Source organism: Phodopus roborovskii, unplaced genomic scaffold, assembly GCF_943737965.1.
Source record: "Phodopus roborovskii unplaced genomic scaffold, PHOROB, whole genome shotgun sequence".
Taxonomy (NCBI): Eukaryota; Metazoa; Chordata; class Mammalia; order Rodentia; family Cricetidae; genus Phodopus; species Phodopus roborovskii.
In genome coordinates, this window is record NW_026126460.1 from 23925274 (window position 1) to 23943508 (window position 18235).

Sequence of the window (18235 nt, forward strand, 5' to 3'; positions counted from 1 at the left end):
TCAAATATTCATCCGGGATTTCAATCTTTAAGTAGAAATAGCATATCAAGCTCATTAGTATGTAACTTGCTCTTAGCTTTAATAAATGTGTGTGTGTGTGTATATGTATATATATATATACACACATACATATCTATGTCACAAACTATATTTAAAATAAGTTCAGTTATATAAAATAAGTCATTTAAATATGGAATAATTATTAATGCTCATAAACATTTACAAAAATCATAATTTTATTTGATGCATATTATTACTGAATATTCAAATATATGTTCCGATAAATTATTTAAATAAATGAATACGGAATGGGGTTATTTAAAATAAGTTCCTTTATGACTTTTTAATCAGCAAATACTTGATTTACACACCTGTGTGCTATATCTGTATCCCTACAGTCATGTGAGAAGAGGTCATTGAGTGGGAAAGCACAAAAAGCCCCGGTGCAGACCCTTTTCTAAATCAGGGGAACCCATTTCTTTGGGACAGAGTCCAGACATTCCTCTGCTTCTTAAAAAGCATTCACTATCTTTTCCTAATTCAAGACTTGACATTAAAGGCATTTCATGATTTATTCAAAGCTATGGGATGATAATAATAATAATATAATAATAATAATAACCTTTTATATAAGGTAAGGATAGTGACTCCCTCAAACCACTGTGGTAAACCATGTATGTTAACTGCAAATTGAAAAGGGACACATAAATGTTTATTTCATTTTTTGGAAAAAAATAATAATAATAATACTGAGTCAGTAAGACAGCGTAGCAGGTAAAGATGCCTCCCACAAAACAGGCAATATGAGTTCAATCCTCAGATCCATTCTGGAAGGAGAGAACCAACTTCCAATAGGCCACTGATCTCTACATCTAACTGTGAATGTTCAAACACATACACACACACATATACACAATAAAACAGAAGACTTTTACCTTGTATATATTCATTAGCTCACAAGCTGTATACTCCTTGGTCTTATTCAGAGGCTTGAATTTAATATCTGAAGGACGTTTTGCAGTGAAAGTAAATGGGCCTGATAAAGTGTCCAAGTCATGAGTGCCAATAGCAACCAATGCTCTTTTTCTAAATGTGAAGAGAGAAAGGAGGAGGAAAAGGGAAATGAGAGCGAGACATCTTAATATTCTTGGAGATAACAGACCATATGTGTTAAATTTTTATTTTAAACACTTCCTTAAAATAGCCCATGGAGGCTACATAACATCTTCACTGCAATATGACAAATTCTCACAATCATTAAAATAGTGAGAACAAAGTGTTGGTTAAACATTAATAGCAGAAACAAATGCTTTCCCAAGGACTGTGTTCTTATGGTATCTTAAAATTACTTCAGCATGGAGGGGCACACATATTTAGAGTTATTTACATATAAAGACACATTTATAAGCCAGATAAAATGAATAATATTAGATAAAGCTGGAGATGTGGTTCTTTGGCAGAGTTCTTGCTACATGCACAAAGTCCTGGGTTGAAGTCCCAGTACTGAACCAAAACAAACAAACAAACGAAAAACAGTATAAGTGAATATCTGTAATATCTATGACTGCACTGGGCAAAATCGCTGGCAAGCAGGAAGGACACAGAATGAACACAGAACATACAATGAAATACACTGGTCCCTGAGTTTAGACAAATGAACAAATCCATGGATAACAAAGTAGAAACCAAGCAGACCTTTAGAAAAAACATAAAGGAAAAGGGCAATGTTTGATCAATGAAAATCAAGAAAAAGAAAAAAAGCTCCAGGAAACTACGAGTGTGTTCTGTGGAAGAGTAAGAAAACTAACAAACTAATAAGCTCCTACACTGACAAAAGCGGAAAGAGATAATGGGAATTAAGGAGGCAGGACTGCAACAGACAGTACAAGTCAAAGGCCAAGAGAAATAACTTCATGGCAATCTCTGACAACCAGGGTGTCAACTTCCAAAACTCTCTGAAGACATTGCTTAGGAGTTACTGGCAGCAGCTGCCTCTACATGCCTGAGGGTTAGGATGCGCTCTCTTCTCCCAGTAAAGTTCATGATTCCAAAAACAGTAAGTAACACAGAGGTTGAAGTGGATCAAAGCAAGTTTCAGGCCAGCCTGAGCCACAACCAGACAAAAGGGAGGGGGGAAGGAGGGAGAAGAATTTTATAATATGTCCAAAATAAATAATCTGCCAATCATTTCCTAGCTTTCACCGCTTGTCAAACCTTGTCCCTTATTCCTTTAAAAACATATTCTACTTTGCTGCAGGTAGGTTGTTCCCATTGTATTGCCCTTGCCAACTATACTCCTACAATGTACAATGAACAATTTTTCTTCAAAATAAATTCAGTTTATTACTTTGCATATATATATATACATATACATATGTATATATATATATGCACATGCTAAGAATGTTATTTAGAATCCTAGGAACATGTTTCTACGATTGAAGCAGACATTTTACAAAGAAGAAAACACATAAGCACTAGCTGCCAAGTTTGGTTTGTAGTTTTAAGCATTTTTCAACACTGAAGAAAATACCCAGAGTTCTCCTAGACTGTCGCTGGCCTGTCCCACATAATACCACATACACATCCCTCCAGTCAGTGCAGTTTTATGAGCTTCCATTATTAAGAAATAAAAATTCACTTTTCTGTTTTTTTTTTTTCAATTTTCTATTTTATTTAAAAACATTTAATGTAACTGTCAATATTGTCTTTGGATCAACATAACTTGTTTCAAAATAAACACAAAATAGCTAAAACGAGTTTCTCACCATTAATAAATATACAATTTTCTTTTTTGTTGTTTGTTTAGACAGGATCTATCCACACAGTCCTGGCTAGCTTGGAACTAGGCTTGCCTTGAGTATACAATGAACTTCTGTCTCTGTCTCCTAAGTGTCGTCAGAATTATAAATGTGTACTCCATACCTGTCCATGAATTCATTACATTTCCACCCCCTTTGTTAGACAGGGTCTCACTATGTAGCTGGCCCCAAACTCAATCTTTAGACTGTACTGGCCTCTAACTCCCAGAAATCTGTCTGCCAAAGAGGTTACTTCAAGACTCCCTTTCTTACCTTCCCTGACTATTAGGGTTGGGGAATAAGAGGTTTAAAGATCACTGCACTAGAGAAAATGACATGGGAAGTGATAAGCCATAAGAAGCTCAGCAAGGCTCAGGCTAGGAGACAAAATAAAGCAAACTACAGTTACTGAAGTTCAGGTTGCTTCTATTTAATTTTTTTACAGTGTTGTGATCAAACCTAGACCCACACTACATGTCAGGTCTTTGCCTATCCCTGCTCAAGTTTTATATGTCAAAATTTAATTATACTTATTCAGAAAGTAGGCCAAGCAAAGACACTTTCCATTTTCTACATGCCAGACTAACCTTCAAATTAGCATGGTTTATACTTGGTAACATAATTAATAAGGATATAGCTCAAAATGATTTGAACAAAAAGAAAATAAACAAGAAAACTTCTAGGAATAAATATTCTCTATATACCACATATACACCATTCTTAAGACTCTTGTTTGAATTTTATGCTTTAAATATTTGTATATACACCCACATGTGCAGGTCCCAAGAAGGCCTGAGGCTGTCACAAGACCGGGTGCTACATCATGTGGGTGCAGGGAACCCAAAGCAAAGGCAGCAAGGACTCTAACCACTACACATCTCTCCAACACCACACACACCAGTTTTCAACAGCAACACACATCCATCTGGTACAGCAAAGTGAAAATCTCTCATGACCAGTGTATAGAAATGTTAGGTTGTATGGTGTTTTGAGTGAGACTGGCTCCAATAGGCTCATGTTTGAATGCATGGTTCCCAGACAGTGAAAACATTTGAGAAAGATGAGGATGTGTGGATTTGCTGCAGGAACTGTGTCTCTGGGGATGAACTTGGAACTTTCAAAAGCTCATGCCATGCGCAGTGTCTCTCTCTACCTGCTGCCTTCAGATAGGATGTAAAGCTCTCAGCACAGTGTCTACCTGCCACCATGCCACCATGTTCCCTCCATGATGGCCACAGACTAACCCTCTAAAACTGTAAGCAAGGCCCCAACTAAACGCTTCCTTTCGTTGTAACTTGTCTGGGACATGGTGTCTCTTTTCAGTAATAGAATAGTAACTAAGACAGGTAGGTACATGAGTCAAGGAGATGGGAAACGGAAGCGAGGAAAGGAAGCAGAAGGGGCCCTTGAAACAGGATGAAGCCCTACCAACCTGCAAATATTCTGGTGTAGTTTCTCTTGAAGTTCAATGAAGCTGTCGTATCGGTCTTTAGTGAACTTGATATTCCTGAGAACTGCTGCTACAGCAAAAGGACGTACTTTAGCTGTCTGGGAGTCAGAAACAACCATCAAGACAGTTAGTACTATGGCTTTCCTTTACCAAAACATTTTACCACAGAAAAGTGGTTGCACTCCTGACAAGGTCACAAATTTTGATTCAAACAGTCATATATTCTGTAGTCAACCAACAAGGAGTTAAGTAGTAAGCAGGAAGGAGATACAGGTATTATACAAGTGTATGTACATTTCAGTATGATTTCTGAATACTAAATAATTAAAGAACAATCTTTAAATAATTTGTTCATAGACTTTACCTTTACCAAAAGAATGCCTCCAGATTTTACCTTTATAAATTTTGTTAATGTACCACAATTTAAACAACTATATCTTAAATGTGTCTTATTTATTTAATCAATTTTTTTTTAATAGCAGACATTGAACATGGGCCATCTCTCAGACTAAGCTAGTGCTCTACCACTAAGCTACATCCCCAGCTCTCAAGCATTTTCTTCGTTTTGGTTTGGACTTTTTAACAACAGGATCTCTCTTTTCTCATGTACCCCAGGCTAGGTTCAAAAACATTCACTGCACGGATGATGCTGGCCTTGAGCTCCTCGTCTTCCTGCCTTTACCTCCCAAGTTCTGGAATTACAGGCTTGCACCAATGTACCTGGCTCAAATGAGCTTTATAAAAGCAATTTACTTTGTTCTCTTTCCTATCTTAGTAGTAAACTGACCATCGTTTAAAAATTATTATTTTATTTTATATGTACAGGTGTTTTGCCTGCATATATGCATGGGTGTCACATGTATGCTTGGTGCCCACACCAGCCTGAGAGACCATCAGAGGTTGTAAGCTGCCCTATGGGTGTTGGGAATGGAACCCAGGTCCTGTGTAAGAGCAGCCAGTATTCGTAACTGCTGAGCTGTCTCTCATAAACTGACAATTTTTAAGAGCAAGGAACTGAAAATGCACCAATCTTAACACATGGCCACAGGAAATGACATTTGGCAGAAAGGTTGGCTTTGTTGCTTTTTCCTGCCTTCCTTACTAAAACATGCATAAAGGGGGAGGGGCTAGGAGAAAAATAAGAATTTTTCTTATTACCTCTTCTGTGATAATCAATTTTTGGATTTCTCCCTTAGGCATTACTCGTTTATATACTGGAGCTTTTATCCTAAAATAATATTAAAACAAAGTTATTCAAAAGAGTAAGATTATTTAATAATTACATCTTATGCTTATAAATATAAAGTGCACATATACATAAAAATCAATAGGATTAGGGAAACAGGTTAAATTATAGTAAGTCAGCTTTGCCTGAACATTAAAAACAAGAAGAAGAAGAAGAAAAAACTGCAAGCTTCCTAACATTTACAATTGCCCAAAAACACACAGAATACCTTATAGTAATGAGTCTTTCACTGGAGTCCCAGCAAAGACCACAAATACATTAACAACAAGTGTTCAAGGCCCTGGACTAGACAGTGTTTAGGTTTCACTGCAACCAGAAGATTCTAAGTTTTTAATAAATAAAGTTCATTGGTGTTGAGAATAGTGCCATCACTGGTTCTATCCAAAGTTACTGAATCAGAGAAGGCAGTGTGAAAGTTCTTAACTAGTGCAGTCTGAAGGCATGACTAGCAGCCTGATACCAAGCAAAGCCAGGCACTGCTGTAAGTCAGTTCTTTTACAGCCCACTGAGAAGTTTGTTGTAGCTAAGATCCTTGCTCTCCTGTGACACAAATGCTACTGGCTTATGGGCCATACTTCTAATTGTAAAGGTTGAAATCACATCCTAACTTTGTATAGATATAAACATTCACAAGTTGTTTATTGAAAATATACATCCTAGACCGGAATGGTTGCAGAAGCATATAACCCCAGCATACTAAGGTTCAAGCCAGCCAGGGATATATAAAAAGGTCACCTTTTTCAATACACACACAAAAAACACCCATATCCATGAATTTAAAAAAATTAAAATAAAAGATCCTGACCTGTGGTCCTAAACTCCAGTCATTTAATTGCCAAGTATAAAAGCAACCGAACAAACCCCCAAACTCAAAACACTTAACCAAATAACCAAACATCACTTCAAATATCTACATTCACCCAAGCATTTCATAATTTTAGAATGCCCAGCAACCAAAGGCACATTCTCTTTTGCAACTGACCAGATGATGAATAAGTAAATAAAAACAAAAATAAATAATTCTGATAGCTCTATTTTTGTCTTCTTTATCTTACCTATTTATCACCATCTACATTTACTGCATGCTGAGTTTGAAGGGCCTTAAAAATCTTCATTACACATTAGGGGACTAAAACTAGAGAAGCCACAATTACAGTGCCCAAGACCATACACCCAGCATAAGATATTCAAAGTTTCCACAGGGGTCTCTACCCCAGGCTCCTCATGATTATTAAGGTAAAGGCAAATAAAGCTAACTGTCACTCTACTTTTCCCTCATGCTTTAACAGATCTCATGAACTATCCATCGCACTGGCATTACTGAGGGAAACCACAGGACCTTGCTGAAAGACTTTCACGGCATCCCTAAAATCATGTATTCCCAGCTTTACACTATGTTTCCCAATTTTGAAATGGCTACAATCCACATGACTCTTATCTTCCAATCACCATTTATGCTGACCCATATGAAGTTTTTCCTAGAAATTTAAGCCTGATTGCTGATAACAACTGGGAGAAAAGAGGAGAGTCAACTTAGCAATGTGCACAGATCCTTACCTTTCTTTGAAGACTTGAAGTCCCCGAGCCAATCCTTCCAGACACAGGAGATCATATCTGTTGGCAGGGACGTCAACCTTGTAAAGCACAACATCTGAGGCCCCTTGTGCCTTTACATTGCCTTGTTCCTTACTTATGATTTGCTTCTCAGAAGTCTAAAGCAAGCCAAAGAAGTTCAACAGACCTAGAATATATCTTTTCTACAGCAACAACAGAAAAATGCTATACATGTCATAAACACAGCAGACAGAAAAATACTGTACTTTCACCCCAAAACACTATAATCCATCGAAAGCAACATTAACAAACAGTGGCCCACCAGCCAAATCATGCACCCCACCTGTTTTTGTAAATAATGCTTTACTGGAACACAGATAAACACAAGTACATATGTTATTATCTACTGTCACACACTGAGACAACTTAGTTATGGAAGAGACACTATAACTCCAAAGCCATGGTCAGTATCTGCTATAGTGATATATTATGTATGACTTATTAAAGCTTGACTGAGAATTCAGAAAAGCAAAGTCAGCCTCAAGCGATAGAGACTGCAGTGGTGATGCACACCTTTACTCCAGCAGCCAGAAGCTAGGAGGTGGTGGCACACACCTGTAATCCTAGGACTCGGGGTTAAAAAGTAGATAAATCTCTGTGAGTCCAAGGCCACCCAGATCTACACAAGACTGAATCCATCTAAAAGAGAATTATAGCTCACACCTTTAATCCCAGCACTAGAAGGAGATAAAAGGCAGGAGCAAGTATTCAGCAGAGGCATCGTTCTCCAGCCACACTGAGGAGAGGCAGCAGTTGAAGACTCATGAGTGGATCAGCCCTTTCAGCCTGAGCTAGCGGTGAGAGCTGGTAACCTGCTGCTTTGCTTCCCTGATCTTGAAGTTAGAACTCTAATATCAGTCGCTGGGTCAATTATTTTTGTGTTACAATCTGCCACTTCAGACAAAAAAAACAAAACAACAACAACAAAAAAAAAAAAAAACAAAAAAGCACCTGCCATCCAAAGGAAATGGAAGACATCATCAAGAATACAGAGAACAACGAAAGTGTCAAAAAGGCACAGATGAGTCACTGCATGAAAGAAAACACCACTGCACCACTGACAACCCTGGCAAGTAGCCTCACGGCACACATGCCCCAAAGGGACGTAAGGACAAGACTGACAGTACAGAAGTAAATCAGAGCCCCCAGAGGGCAGAGCTGTGCTGAAAATTAGAGGGATAGCAGGGCCATGGAAGCCACGGAGAAGACAGCAAACAGAAAAGCCAAGGAGTCCACCACAGCAGACTCTAATACAGCAGCAGAGCTTAGAAGCCCTTAGACATATTACTGCAGACAACAACAGAAGCTTTAAAAATGATAATCATGGCCAAAAAGTCCAATTCCACTCCTATTTTTTATGTTTATGTTTTATGTTTATAAATTTTATGTTTATTATTTATAACAGTGGGGCACTATAAATACATTTAAGAACATTTCAGTCACACTTGACCTTAGCCAAAAGTTTGAACAGTGATAAAAGTTAATTCCAAGTGTTACTGTTACCCTTTATGTAGAAATGCTACTTAATGGGAATCCCACAATGACCTGCCAAAGGGACACAGGGGTTCTGCAACATGCCACGCTTTTTGCTTTTCATGACACCTGCCTGCCACACACTGACTAATCAAGCCTATCAACAGTAAGACTTTCAACCTGCTTCCTGGGGAAAGGAAAACCATCAAGATGGACAGAGGGGGACAGGAGGGCAATGTACATGGCACATGCATGAACATGTCACACTGAAACCTATTTGTTCATATGCTACTCAAAAACGGGGAGGGGTGGGGGAACGACAATCTGTATCTGCATGGGTGGGGCTGGGGGGGAACTTCACTTTGGTCACTAAGCACTTCGGGACCTGTCACCCTTGAGAAAGCCATGGATCCACAGGGTTGGGACTGTTTAAGGTTGTTCCAGGCTCTAAAACAAATCTAACCTGGTCCTCAAACTTAGGGGGCAAAACTGAAAAATCAGAGAAAATGATAAAAATGAGGAAAGGAGAAAGAAAGAGGAGTGGAAAGGAAAGGATGGAGAGAGGACAAAGAAAAATAATTAAAACTGAAATAATGTTGGATGGAAACAGTAATAAGGTTAATGTTTTCCAATGAAGAAAGCTTAGATTCTTGCTGGGACAGCAAACAGCAGAAGAGCTGTAAATAAAGAAGTAGAAATCACATGATAACCAGAGAAATGAATGTTTCTTAATAAGAAGTAGCCTAACACAGGGGACATCAATGTCATTTTCAGACTTGGTTCATGAAGCCCATGGGTGAAGGCTAAGCTTGACAGAAATCCAAGAGCCATTTCAGAGCCGGAAGATAAGGTCACATAAAGCAAAGCATCTGCTTCTCAGAAATGAGGCCTGGCAAGACAAATTCTAAGATCAAAAAGGCAAGTTATCCTCCTGAAAACAGCAAAGAGATTCCCAAACTGCTAGAGTCCAACCCATAAACAACACAGCAAACACTAAAAAGAGAGAGAGAGAGGTCATACAAACCAACTGGTCATCTAATACCAAATGGCTAGCCCTGAAAGTACATACATACATACAAGCAACACTATCCAGAGTGAGGTTATATTTATGTATCTGAATATAAGTTTATGTGTGTGCATACACATATGCATATAAGAACAGTTAAAGAAAAAAGAAGCCATGTATTTAAAAGAGAGGAAGGATGGATACATCAAAGGGTTTAAGAGGGAGGAAAGGGAAGGGGAAATGATAAAACTGTATTATAATCTCAAAAGTGAAAATTCTTTTAAAGATTTTTAAGGGATAAATTTGCAACACAAATTTGTCAAACAAAAAACTTCAGAGCTTATTTAATAGTAATCAGAAAACATTTTTTAAAATGAGCTCATAGAAAGAATACCTTAGAAAAGTCTGATACATACAATTTCATCAAGTTCCAAACCAAATTCAAAACATAGCTCGTCAAATTCTTCATCAGCTAGGAAAGAAAAAAAAAAAAAAAAAGAATGTTAAATTTTAATGTGTTTAGTACAAATGAAAACTGCATATGAATTGATGAACCTCACCTACTGCTTAATTTCCTAACCCTGGACATTCTATCAGGCATCAGATATCACTATTTAAAAAAAAAGTTTACCAGTGGTTTTTGTCTTTGTGTGTGTGTGTGTGTGTGTGTGTGTGTGTGTGTATTTGGTTTTTTTGAGGGCTTTTCTGTATAACCTTGGCTGTTCTGGAACTTGCTCCATAGACCAGGCTAGTCTCAATTCACAGAGATCCACCTGTCTCTGCCTCCTGAGTGCTGGGATTAAAGGCATGCACCACCACTGCCCAGCTTACTAGGTGTTTGTTTTGTTTTTAAAGAACCAAGGTGTAATCGCCTGAAATATATAAACTGTCCATAAACTGACAAAGTTCTCTTGTGTGCTTTGCTTTACTAACTAATACAGCATTTCCAGGGTTTTCACATTATTGAACACTGAACACAAACCATCAAAGCCACCACATGTTAATAAAAAAGCTAGACAGATGTCTTAAGTTCCAAGGTAAACGGTGGGACTTAGTATGTCAAAGGATTTGAGCTCACTCTCTAGCATCAAAACACAAGAAAGAATTTGTCTGATGCAAACATCAACCAACAATTAAAGGGCTGATTACTCTAGACTAATGTCAACTATAGAATTTGGGTATCAGTGCCAAGATGTCTGTTCAGACTCCAGGTAAAAAAGAATCATTAAGTAGTATCAAATGAGAAAGCAGGCTCAAAATCATAAGACATATATATACACAAAGGAATGCCACTAAACCTTGGTATTTATCTGAGGCAGCCTGATATTTGATTTCAGAACCACACTAATCAGGGTTGTGATTCTACCTCACTCATTTGGAGGGCTCAGCATCTTATGTAAACTTCACCAACACCCTCATCTGCAAAACAACCTTTTGCTGCCATTTTTAGCAAGAAACTTTAAAAATATGTAAATGGACCTGGCATAGTACCCTGAAAAACAGTGAGTGAGTCTGCAAAAACTAATAGTTCTCTGCCTTATTTCACTTTGCCTTGTTACCTAATGCAGCATTCCCAAGGTTTTCACTTATCAAACATTGAACACACACAATTACCACAATATTCTAGTGAAGAACTACATGCCTTAGGTTTCCTGAACCAACACTAGAAATTGGCCTGGGTAGCAGAATGCATGCTTAGTATGTCACAGACCCTAGGTTCAGTTCCCAACATCAAAATAAAACAACACAAAAGACTTGTCTGATCTAGACATCAAACTTCAATTCAATTTAGCAAATATTTACTGCCCTATGTGCCAAGCAACAGTACTAGATGCCAGGCCTACAAAGATAAATAAATTACAATTCCTGCCTGAACTACTTCCTTCTCTAGCAAAGGAATCATAAGTGTAAATAAATATAAGTAAATATACCCAGTACAAGGTGTAGGGTGGCACAGAGTTCCTCTTAGGTCCACTTATAGCTACATAAAGGATGTCTTCATTAGCTAAAGATTGGAGGGGGTGAACTCAAGAGCTTGGCAAAGCTGGGAACTCCTAAGTAGTTCAATATGGTGAAGAATAAAGTTTGTGTTAGGAAGAAATAGGATATAAGAAGTAGAAAAAAGGTAGCTCATGACATGCCAAGGGATCTGCCCTCTATCCTACCCACAGGCAATGGGAGTTGCACTCCGGAGCTTTTCAGCAGGGCAAACAGGATTACATTTGTTTTTTGCTTTTTTTTTTTTTTTTTTTTTTTTTTTTTTCCTTTTTCATCCTTAGCTCTAGATCTCTGGTATTTTCTGAAACAAGGCCTTATAGATAAGTAAGGCCAACCTGAAGCTTACACATATACCAGGACTGGTCTCTAACTCCAGATCCTCCTGCTTCAGACTCCCATGTGTTTTTATCATAGGCATGAGACACCAAGCTTGGTTCCCTACATCTGTTCTTTTTAACTGGTGGCAGGGTGGAGGATGACTGAGGAAAAGAGCCTACTACAAGTGAAACACAGAGGCATACACTTAAGCCAACAGCATATGGAGAAGGAACATGAGAAACATCAGAAGCCCTAAAAGGCTCAATGGCTGGCTAATTACAGGAGGAGCAGTGAGGGAAGGAGTGGGCAAGAATAGGATGGCTCCCAGCTCTCAGGCTTAGGTTAAAAGGGTGATGCCACCATTAAACTGTGCATGGAGTAACGGAGGTAGCTAGCCTCCGACATGGCCTGCAATGATCCTGTCTGTGTGTAAGCTTACGCATGGTGCAATCATCTGAGTGAGCTAGGAAACAGATGTTCAGGCTCAGCCAATCCTTGAGGCGACTGCAGTTCTAGATGACAGTTTGCTTGCAACCTAGCAAGGGCCCTAGAGCCAGAACCACCCAGCTACACCACTCTGGTTCCTGTCACTCAGATATTGTGGGAAGCAACAAAGGCATATTGTTTTCTACTCCTAAGAACTAGGATAATTTGCTATGTAGCAATAGATTACTAATACAACTCTTAGCCTGAGTAAAGGGAGCGGTACTAAAACCAGAACTGGGGGAATGGCTTTGGAGTCAGACAGCAGGCTTTGAAAACCCAAAACATAGGAAAACCCAAGAGAAGGGCATCAAAAACACTACTAGCTGAGCCTCGTGGTCTTGAATCAGGATACAGGGGAAGGCAGGGAGGAGAATGAGATAACACTGCAGGAAAATAGAAGGGCATTCCTGTTACATGAGGGAGAAACGTGATCAGTACCATTCCTGCAGGTAAATGGACTGAAACAAATGTACTTACCTGACAAAATTAAGACATCTAATCAATGCTCAAAGAGCAGCCTGTTTGTTGACTAGTTTTATTTTTACCACATATGTAAAAAGAGATTAACATAGGAAGAGCTAGTAAACAGAAAAGAGCCAGGATGCTGATGGGTAAAAAGTTTTTCCTTCTGAATGTAAAGCAGTGCTAAAATTAAGTAAGTTCTGGCTTAAGATAGAATCAAGGGTATGCCTGAAAACCTTCAGTCAGATGAAAAGCACAATTCATTCAAACAAAAGGTGTAATGAAGAAATGAAGGGTGTGCCTCACAAATCCTATTAATAAAAACAATAACGCTTAATTAAAAGCACTGTATGAAAAAGCCCAAAGTACTGAAATAGCTAATTTCAGAGGTTTTTGGAGTCTGTGGTTTTTAATGAAAGGAATCCAGCAAAAACTCACCAAAGAACTAGAAAGTTTTTAGAAAAAACACTTAGGCAGACATAACCAGCTTGAACTGAAAGGGGCGGAAACAAGACAAAAGGAAGTCTTTGAGCCCCTAAAATTCTATTAACAGGAAGTAGACTGAGAAAACTAATCAGCTGTGAAGCACATGCTTCCTGGGGATCACTCAGAGGGTGGAACCAGAGCCTAGAGGGCAAGGCAGAGCCATGGAGAATTATCCCAGGCCGGAGACCTAATCAAGACCATCCAGCATTTGCCATTTGATTTCAGAACTGCCATGGACCAGTGGCTGCTTTGTGAGCTCCATTTTCTACCCCTTAGCAGTTAGTTACCCTAGGCCTGCCCCTCTATGGCATCTTGGACGTATGAGAGACACCTACCTGAGTGCTCGGCCTTCTCAGGTCATTAGTTAACTTGTCACAAGATGCTAAACTCCGAAAGAACTACATCCCCAGACCCTCATCCACCTCAGAACCAGATTTGGATGATGTGACTGTGAACTTCGAGTTGCTGCTGCTGCAAGATGACACTTCTGGGCTAAGTATATTTTGCATGTGGATGAACATGAACCATTTGGGGGTTGGCAGAGAGACTATGACACCAATGATACCTAACTGCTTATCTTTCCTTTCACACCAGATCAGGACTGGTCTATGTGAACAAGAAAAGATGGAAAAGGATGGAATAGCACGTCTGAGTAAATATCCATCACTGAGAATACTACTTGAGCTCTCCCATTTACCTGCTCTCTCAGAGTTCTCTCCTTCTGGCACAAATTGACAAAAGCTAAGGCAGGTAAAACCAAAGCTCTGGCCAAGGGTCAGCAGGTAAAAAAGCCTGCTTAAGAAAACTTAGGGGTGGGAGAGATGGCTCAGCAGCTTAGAGCATGTTGGTCTTACAGTTCAATTTCCAAAACTCACATGGTGGCTTACAACCAACTGTAACTCAACTTTCAGGAGATCTAATGTCTTCTTCTTGCATCCACAGGCACCAGGCATATATGTGGTGCACAGCAAAGCACATAAAATAAAATGGGTAAGTCTAAATAATAATAATTAAAAAAAAAAAAAAACTTAGTTGGGTGTTGGTGGCACATGCCTTTAATTCCAGCACTCAGGAGGCAGAGACAGATGGATCTCTTATGAGTTAGAGAACCAGCCTGGTCTATAGAGGAAGTTCCAGGACAGCCAGGTCTACACAGAGGAATCCTGTCTCAATAAACAGAAAAGGAAGGAAGGAAGGAAGGAAGGAAGGAAGGGAGGGAGGGAGGGAGGGAGGGAGGGAAAAAGAAAAAGGAAAGAAAACAACAACTTAGAAGCAGCTTCTCCAGTCCCAATGAGCTCTTGAGTTGACTACAGATCTGCAATCTAGAGTAAGATTCAGACCAGGACCATCAAACCTTGGTTCTTGACCATAAGAAACTAAATAGCAAGCAATTATTGCTATAATATACAAAACATTTGTCGGCTAAACAGCAATGAAACAAATTGAATGGATCTATTAAAATATATAGAACCTTAATTATGCCTTGTTCCTTTACGCTATATGTGTTTTTTAAAAGACAAAAGAACCAACAATAAAATCATGAGTAATTTCCTCCAATAAAATGGTATTCCTAAAACACTATCTGTTGATGGGGCCCACAGATGGCTCCGGCAGCACTACTATACCAAACTAGAACAGGGCCCGAACTGAAGAGCGATGATAAGAAACCAGCTCTGAGTAGCAAAAGAAAACAAGTGAACAGAAAGGCAATCAAAACGGAGACTAAGAAAACAGAGCCCTTCCCAGGAAGGCAGAGGAAACAAGTGCCCTGAGGTGCCCTGAGTAACAAAAAAACCAGAGAGAAGTGTGCTCCCTAACAAGACATGGAAAGTGACGGTGGCAACTGGAAATACCAATGGAATCTTAGGTAGACAGCAACCCTAGGAAGGTCTAAATAAGAAAATGGATCGTAAGAGCACAAATGACACATTATCTGAAACAAGAAAAAAAGAAGGAATGAGAAAGAAACAAGTGGGACCCACGCTTCATTTGGAAACTAGATGTTTTGGTGAGTAGGCTTTTCCAACTTCAGCCACCACTCAATTGACACAAAGAAAGGTTTCAAGAAAGAACACACTGAAGAGTATCACTAGCCCATCTGATGAATACCTCAGTAACATAAGTATTAAGGGTAAAGAATCTCAAAAGATCTTGTAGTTAACAATCTGTGTGGAAAAATCAAGCTTATTTGATCACTCGCCATTTGAAAGTGGGGGGGGGGAGGAGACAGAGAATTTATTAAAATATTATCTGATAATAGCAAACAGGTTATCAGTCCCATTATCTTTTAAAATTCAGATAATCTCTTGATTTTTCAGAGATAAGGGCCTGGCTGGGAACTGATTATAAACCTGTTAAACTTGCCACACAACATCTTGTGCAGTTCAGATATAGCAAATACCACTAGAGAGAATATGGTGTGGAGTAAGTGAGGCATATACATGACCATATTATATAATGGAGAGTGGGTAAGAAATGAGGGCCACGTTCCAAAGGCAAAGCTATTTCCTCTATTTCTAAGGCCTTGGGACAGTTACTGCTCACAACTCTAATTGTATCGCTTAGGAGACTGAGTCAGGGGGATGGCCACAAGTTTAAGGCCAGCCTGGACTAAAAACAAACAAACAAACACCTACGAACAGCTAAAGGAAGATTAACAGGGAATGAGTTAACTCTAAGAATACGTCTTTAGAAAAAAGTTTCAAAAGTTTATTTGCACAGTGTCAGTACAGTGTTCTTGCAAGCAGCTACCTTTTGCTAAATACATCATTAAATACAACTAATACCCCCCAAAAGCGCGCTCATAAATCACTTGTTATAATTTTTATACAAGCTGATAATTACATGATGGAGCACACATCATTTCAACTACTACATCTGTGTAGGAAATGATAATTTGCTTGATATTTACCTCCCTTTTCCCCCAGTGGTTTAGTTTTAGAACTGAGGAAGAGATGAAGTGTATCGTGAATACTAAGCCCATAGAGGAGACTCTCTATTCGTTTCTCAAATTAATGGTACCTCTAGAATGCTGCTCCCGCACACCATTTGGTTTCCTTTCCTAGAAAACACTTAACATTTCCAATAAATCGTCTTATTAATGTTCTGGTTTATTACTGTCTCGCCAAAACGAGATCTTACGTGTCACGTGCACAGCTCTACTCTCTGAGTGTCAGACACGCAACGAGTGTCAGACTAAATAAAGTGAATGCCGGGCTTGGGGGGCATAGGCTTGTTATCCCAGCCCTCAAGAAGCTGAAGACGGCGGGATCGAAGGCTGCCTGGGCTGCATAGTGAAACCCATATATTTCTCAAACGTCTTTCCTTCGCTGTCAATCTGATTCCACAGAGCTGCCTACACTGGTGATGCAACCCAGAGCACCCTTCCTAGTCTGGGTCCCGACATCAAAGTCGGCGCTAGGCACGCAGGAAGAGCTGTCTCGGAATGAATGGCATGGAGATCCCGACACCGGCGGATGATGCAACGGCAGCCGCCGTAGAGCTGGCTCCGAGAGGCTACTTCAGCCCAGCCCAGCTTCCTCGCCCGTCAGCGCCCCCCTGCAGACTCCCGCCGTGCAGGGCCAAACCCCGCGTGGAGGCATAAACGCCGCCAGCACGCCCTTCTGCCGGACGAGCCACGCTGCCCCAGGCACCGAGCCCAGGCCACGGGGCGGGCACTCACTGTAGGTCCGGCCCAGAGCTTGGAAGAGCAGGTCCCGCTTCACGCTGACAGTCGGCATGGCGAATCGCGGACACTGCGCCTGCGCCACGTGCGGGGCCTTAGCTACCGTGACGCGAAGGACCCGCCGCTCTTCTTTGAGGCTGTTTCATGCTATGCCTGTGTAAATCCAACAATTTGAGCTCCCGTTTTTCAAATGAACACAAGAAAAAATGCCACCCTCTGAACCACTTAGTATAGGCATATTGTGGTGCTAGCTAAAAATCTAGGAAACTAGACATAATTTGGTGGAATTATTTCTATTATGACAGGCAATGGTACGGACAGACCCCAGAGGCCCGGATACTCCCAAAACCCTAAGGAAGTTGCGGAGTTGGGTGGGCGGAGCACTAGGGAGGCAAGTCGGGAGGTGGGAAGGGCTTCCAGGTAGAGAATCGTGACCTGAGGTGAGGAAAAGCTAGTTAACCTGGTGCTCGGCTTCCTGGAAAGAAGAATGTGTAGATACTAATGGCGAGGTCTGTTAACAGGCCAGTTTATACTTCATTCTTTAGCCTTGAAACTGCAGATTTTGCACCCGTTTTGTTTGAACGCAACAGAAGCCTTACAGGTGGACGTTGTTAGAGACCTCAGAACTGCCCACTGTCCCGTGCTGTACTCAGCCTAATGCCAGCAGGAGCAAATTTCCTCCTTAGATCAAGCCTGAGTGAGAGTATGTCGAACAGTGTCAGGAATTAATCCCGGGAGCCAGTAAATGCTACTTTATGTAGTAGCCAGGGTTATTAAGATGGGTCCTAAATGCAAATGCATGTAGCCTTGATCAGTGGAAACCGGTGATTGGAGTAATGTCAGTGCCAAAACAAAAGCAAAAGTCAGTGGGCGTCAGAAACTGGAAGGGACAAGAAAGGATTCTCTCCTGGCCTATGGAGCAGTCCCCGAAACATCTGGATATGGGCCTATGAATCTGCTTTTGGGTTTCAGGCCTCCTCCAGAACTGAAATACAACAGATTTCTGTCCCGCTTTATCTATTACTGTTTTCGTCTTGAGATGGGAGTCTCAACGCTGTAGCTCAAGCCAGTCTGGAACTCATCTAGCCCTGACTGACCTGAAATTTTCAAGAGTTTCTCCTGCTTCAAACCCGTCTGGAGACGACAGTATGAGTCACCTCACCAGGTTCAAGTTTCTGTGTGAAATCAAAAGTTTGTGGCAGTTTATTTC

General features: G+C 40.1%; 1 protein-coding gene across 2 annotated transcripts in view; it reads right to left on the minus strand.

Annotated features, from left to right (window-relative positions):
* Nucleotides 1–17134, minus strand: part of Farsb (phenylalanyl-tRNA synthetase subunit beta) — a 61110-nt gene extending 43976 nt beyond the window's left edge. The window contains exons 1-6 of one of the 2 annotated variants that reach the window (XM_051190538.1): nt 17023–17134; nt 10007–10062; nt 7055–7209; nt 5410–5479; nt 4234–4349; nt 936–1086 (exon numbers count right to left, since the gene is read on the minus strand). In XM_051190538.1, coding sequence (XP_051046495.1) covers nt 936–1086; nt 4234–4349; nt 5410–5479; nt 7055–7209; nt 10007–10062; nt 17023–17080 — 606 coding nt within the window. In that variant the 5' untranslated portion in view covers nt 17081–17134. The remainder of the gene's footprint in view (nt 1–935; nt 1087–4233; nt 4350–5409; nt 5480–7054; nt 7210–10006; nt 10063–17022) is intronic. The other variant, XM_051190539.1, reaches the window with a different exon arrangement.
* Between the last annotated feature and the right edge of the window lie 1101 nt (nt 17135–18235).